Source organism: Antrostomus carolinensis, unplaced genomic scaffold (genome assembly GCF_000700745.2).
Source record: "Antrostomus carolinensis isolate BGI_N321 unplaced genomic scaffold, ASM70074v2 scaffold20231, whole genome shotgun sequence".
In the NCBI taxonomy this organism is placed as follows: Eukaryota; Metazoa; Chordata; class Aves; order Caprimulgiformes; family Caprimulgidae; genus Antrostomus; species Antrostomus carolinensis.
In genome coordinates, this window is record NW_010293752.1 from 57,986 (window position 1) to 63,327 (window position 5,342).

The window sequence follows — 5,342 nt, forward strand, 5'->3', positions numbered from 1 at the left end:
CGGCTCCAAGGCTGTTACTGTCAGAGAAGGCACTGCGGCCTGTCGACCAGAACGCTCAGCCAAAGGAGAGAGGAGCCCCAGTCGTGGAGCTGAGTCCCCAGCAGAAAGAGAGGACCATGCTGGTTGGCGAGCAAATCTCTTGGTCTGCTGGGAAGGTGGTGATGCATGTCGGGCAGGTCCCTTGGCCTACAGAGAAACTACAGACGCATGAGCAAACCCACTGGCCCACTGCAAAAGCCCTGACGCCTGCAGAGCAGTCTCCCCGGACAGCAGAGAAACTACCAGAGCCGACCCTTCAGCCCAGTTGGGAAGTGGCCTCAGCCCCTGCAGAGCAGACCCCTTGGACATCAGAGAGATTGTGTGCGTTTGAGCAGACCCCTCGGCCAGCCAGGGAAGCACCGGTGCCCCCAGAGCAGATGCAGTGGCTTGTCACAAATGTTCAGACAATTGACCAGATTACTTGGCTGAGTGGAAAAGCACAGACTCCTCGGGGGCAGGACCCTTTGCCTGAACAAAACACAGCGCTAGCCCATAACCAGGATTCTGTCTGTCGTGAGTTGGCCGACTCAGAGCCAAAGTGAGGTTGGTGAATATGGGAGGCAGGTTTCAGTCTTTTAATGTTTAGGGAGGGGGAATCTTTGTTTTGTTTTTTTTATTCACTTCCCTGAGCCCAGCCCCTAACCCATGCACATCCCATCCATATTCTCTCATGACATGAGCAAGGACATTCACTTAAGTCTGAGTGTGGCCCAGTCGAAGGGAGAGAGTATCCGTGACCTTTTCCTCTTCCTTTTACAAATGGTAAAGCTGAAATAAAGAGTCCACTCTGGGTGAAAATCTCCAATTCCATTGAAATGGTCACATTACTGATGCAGCGTGTTTGAGCTCCAGGTCTGATTCACAGGCGGGTTCCCAGGTACAGCTGGAGGCCTCGCTTCTGTTACTGTATTTAGAGGAAGCAGATCAGTCAGGCTGCCCTGGGACTGGAGATGTTTCGGGAATCAGGTGGTGAGCAGTCAGATGTATGCCCTTGCTGAACTCTGTGGAAGTGGGGAAGGGGTTTATCTATCGTCTGCCCAGGACTCTGTCCCTGCAGGGTGTTGCTTTGTGAGGTTTGTCCATGCATTTGCTGGGACATGCTGCGTGCATGGTCCACTGAAGGACAGGTATCGTCTCCAGCTGAGCTGGGAGAGGAGCCTGCTGCACTCTCTGGGTGCAGTGTTCTCAGTAATAGGCAATATCCATTCAGGCTCCTTTTTACAAAGCTGCGACTGGCCAGGCCTGAGAAACCGGGAATCTGAAGGAGGTCAGGGAAAGGAGAGATCTTGGAAGAAGCCATCTGGCAGTTTTTTCATTCTTGTGTCTTAATCCTTTAGCACAGGACGTCCGGAGTGTTTCCTGCACTTGGAAACATTGTGACCTATAAAGCAGCAATACCAGAATAGGGTAAAGTGGGTTTCCCCAAGGTGCTGAGCACCGCCCTGGCAGGGTGATGGTGCTCCCTTTCAAATTCCCATCCAGTCTCTTCTGTCCTTACCGTGAGCCAGCAGACTGAGCAGGCTTTTCTCCCCTTGCCTCAGACATGTTCAAGATGTGTTCGCGTCATACCTGGTCTTCCCAGCAGCAGGACGCGCTGCTGAGCTGCAGGTGAAGCCTGTACCGTTCGCTGTGCAGCGCGGAGACAAGGGTGCCATAGCTGTATCGGGACGCATCTCGACATCTTCCCCATGGGTAGCTTCTGGCTTAACTCTTCTACAACCAAAGGAGACTTGAATTAACTGGACTGTGTTGGTGTGCGTGTGTGTGTGTGCGCATGTGTGTCCTTCCAACTGAATAGTAGTTCTCACACTGGAACACAGTAGCCTCCAGCAGCCCGCTGGCTTTCTCTTTTCCTCTTCTCCCTTTTCCATTTAAGGAGATGTTTAGTACCTGATGGTCCTCAGGCTGGTATCCAGACTAGGCCTGCTGAAAGCTGTTTACTCAAGCGTTGAGGCAGAAGTTTGCTTGGCCATGGTACTCCTGGGGCAAGTGTTGTATTCCCAGGACCTGCAGAGTGGCGTCTTGCGACCACCGGCACCCTCGCAGGCAGGAGGAGGACTGGCGTCCCTGGGTGGCACTGCCCAGGCTGGATGGGGTCGGTATCCTGCCAAGGAAGCGCTGCTGACCAGCACACTCTCCCACTCTCACAACACATTACCTCTGTGGTTTGCCTGATCTCCGTCGATCCAGGTGCCGCAGCCTCGGATCTCCGTTCCCACCACCAGACCCTTGTACAGCTCCAGTGTATCCTTCTCCTCCCAGGCAGATCCGCGGGTCCCTCCCTGGAAAGGGAGCGCTCAGCTCCAGGCTGACCCTTTCCCTCTGACATGGGAGCAGGTCGTTGTTCCCACCTGGCTTGCAGGTGCCTGCTCCTCACAGAGCAGACAGTCATGAGCTTTGGAGTTTTCTTTGAAGGGAGGTAGACACTTGTACTGAGGTCAGTCCCGATCCACTCTCCTTTCCCGATGTACGCACCCCAAGACAACGTCCTGCTGTAAAGGCCGGGTGTGCTGGGCACGAGGGGACGTTACCAGTGCTATGGTGCATCTCTTCTCTAGTCCGAATCATTTCAGATCCTTTGTAGAATAGCTAGTGACTTTGAAAAGCTTTATGGCTTATGGAAACTTACTGTTTGATGTTGTTTTTTTTCCGGGAAGACTGGCAGGGGCGTTCCTGCTTGCTGCTGAAACTGGGGAAATGCAAGCAGCTTGTATTTCTGCGTGACTCCTGCACAAAGGGAATCAGGACAACTCCTCAGAGCCATTGAGAGAGAAGATAATCTAAGGGCATTCATTAACTTTTTTAAACAAAATTAAAAAAAAAAAAGTAATGAGATTCAGTATATTAAGTATTTATCATGTGTGAGAAGGAAAATAAATCATGAATTTACATTTATAGGCCTTCCCATGAGCTGGACTTAGTCATGTAGATTGTGTAAGTAGGGTTACCTCCGTGCCAGCCGCCCAGCCAGCTACAGCTGTAACCAGAAAGGTATCTGCACTGCTCTGTCCACCTCCGCTTTGCATTGTCACGTGTTAACTAGTTACTTGTTTCATGAAAAATAAACTGTGAATATTTTTGGTGCAGGCTTTTTTAAATCTGTAAAATGGAGAAGTTCTCAATGAATTCTCGCTAAGAGCAGGTTTGAAAAAATCACTTTTGTAAATCGTGTTCTCGCATACTAAGGTGAGGTTCATGGCAGCAGCAGCCTTTCACACAGCAGGCTTCACCCAAAAGCTTGTTTTCAGCAGTGAACGTGGATTGATCCGTGCATGGCATTTCAAACCCACAGCCTTATTCCCTGCATCTGACCGTACCCCACCTCTCTTCTTGTCTCCCTTCATGCCTTTTCCATGAGGGTCTGGGTTTTGGACTTGCTACTTTCCAGCTCCGTGCTGGGAGGTTGGCTTCAGCATAGCTGGGAGGCTGCTCTTCCCTCCTCACCGGGCCCCTGGGTGATGCTCTGTCAGAACAGGAGGGCTTTTCAGACACCCGTGGGGCTTGCAGAGGGAGTAGTGGTGCTGTTAGGAATGGCTGTCTGTGCTGGGTCACCTTAACAAGGCAGGCAAAGCCTGACCAGGCATGGAGGTAGGTCCCAGCAGCCCTGCCCTGCCCTGCCTGCCTTCATTGTCAGTGAGCAATGGGAAATGGCTCTGAGCAACACAACCCTCATGAAGGAAATACGGTCTTCAGCACTGAGGCGACCCTGGCTGTTGGTGGCAGCTGGTAGTGCTGCCTTGGAGGCAGAGAGGAAGATGTTGGTACTGATACAGTTGGGTTCATTTCCTGGAGTTCATTGCTGCCTTCAGAGTTCATCCAGTGACCCAGTCACTCGGGCTTTTTAATGTGGAGGAAAGTGGCAGGTAACACATACCCTTGGCAACCACTCCTGTGTGAGAGAGACAACTGCAGCTCTGCTCCAGCCTCCCCGAGCCCTTGTGCTGGGCTGGAGCTGGCCGAGGAGCACAGCTGGCTCTGCTGTGGCTGAGGCCACAGTGCCTTTTTACTGTGTTGGAGGGATCTGATCTCCTGACCACTGAGTCTTGGGTCAGGTGTAATTGCATCCCAGGTAGGCAAGAGGTAGCTCTTGTGTTGATTTGCTGTTATGGAGAGTTGTAGAAGCAGAATCAAGGGTGTAATTATTTCTTCTCGGAGCTGTACCCTTCCCCTGCTGTTCCACGGAGGCTGACGGGGACTTCCCATGGTCATGAGCCTATTCCTGCTTGTAGGAATGGCTCCCCCTTCCCAGTTCTGAAGGGGATGAAGGATTTGCTCCCATACAAATGCTTCACTGGTCAACATCCTTCCTGTCAGGATGGCCTGGCTGCCTCTGCTCAGAACAGCGGGCTGGGGTCACCAGCTGTGGCCTCCATCCCATGGCAGGACCCATCAGTGGTGGATTTGCACAGTGGGCTGGAGAGTCACAGTTGACCTTTGGTGGTGGAGGAGCTCTGGTGAGGGGTAACAGCATGGTCAGGGATTCAGTCTGCCTACCCAGGCAAGGCAGGAGGGTTGCAGAGGAGGAACCACTGCAGGACGTGTGGGCAGGAGGGGAGTGGGCACTGGCCGCCGTCCTGTGCGGCTTGTCCCATCTGCACCAGCTCGCTGGGCTGTCCCCACTGGTGCCCAAGCTCTGATGGATCTAGCAGAAAAGTGACCACTGAAAGGGATAGTCCCCTACTGAGCATCTTCAGATCCAAACTAGCTCATGGTAGCTTGCTTTGTTGCTGTTCTCAAGTTAAAACTTTTACTATTTAACAAAAAAACCCACAAGAAGCAGATTCACTTCGATGCACAAAGTGACCAGGTGGCACTGTGGGAGCAGGCGGCGTGATTCAGGGTTAAACCCCACACAGGCACGGGCTTCTTTTTGAAGGGGTGGCTGCTAAAATTTGGGAGATGAGAGAGGTGGTTGAATCTAAGGGACAGTAACATACTTGGGTGAGATGATGTGGATTTAGGGTGCTAGAAGAGCTTCAGCTCAGTTTCACAGGAAAAAAAAGGAAGGAGAAGCAGCCCTAACCCTGATGTATCTTGGCAGTGGTTTGACCTGAGCACGCTGTGAGCGTGCGCTGCGCGGGCCCCTCCCCCTGCCTGGACGCTGCAGCCAGTGTTGTGACAGGGCAAGGGGAGTTTTTTGAGAAACCTCAGACCTTCAACACCTTCCGTTTATTTTTAATTTCAGCCTTAACTCCTGATTTTGCTTGATGTTTGGAATAACCGTAATTGTAACCTGCTTGTAATGTGCTTTGCCCTAAATTACTGATGAGGCTTTTCAGCCTTTGCCAGCCAGTAAGTGTTAA

The 5,342-nt window shown here is 52.0% G+C and overlaps 1 protein-coding gene across 1 annotated transcript in view; it reads left to right on the forward strand.

Moving 5' to 3' along the window:
• Positions 1 to 838, forward strand: part of NSD1 (nuclear receptor binding SET domain protein 1) — a gene marked incomplete at its 5' end in the record, with an annotated part of 41,969 nt that extends 41,131 nt beyond the window's left edge. Inside the window, one exon of the mRNA XM_029087325.1 lies at positions 1 to 838. This exon is cut by the window's left edge and continues 1,761 nt beyond it. Within this exon, the coding sequence (XP_028943158.1) occupies positions 1 to 581 (581 nt within the window).
• Between the last annotated feature and the right edge of the window lie 4,504 nt (positions 839 to 5,342).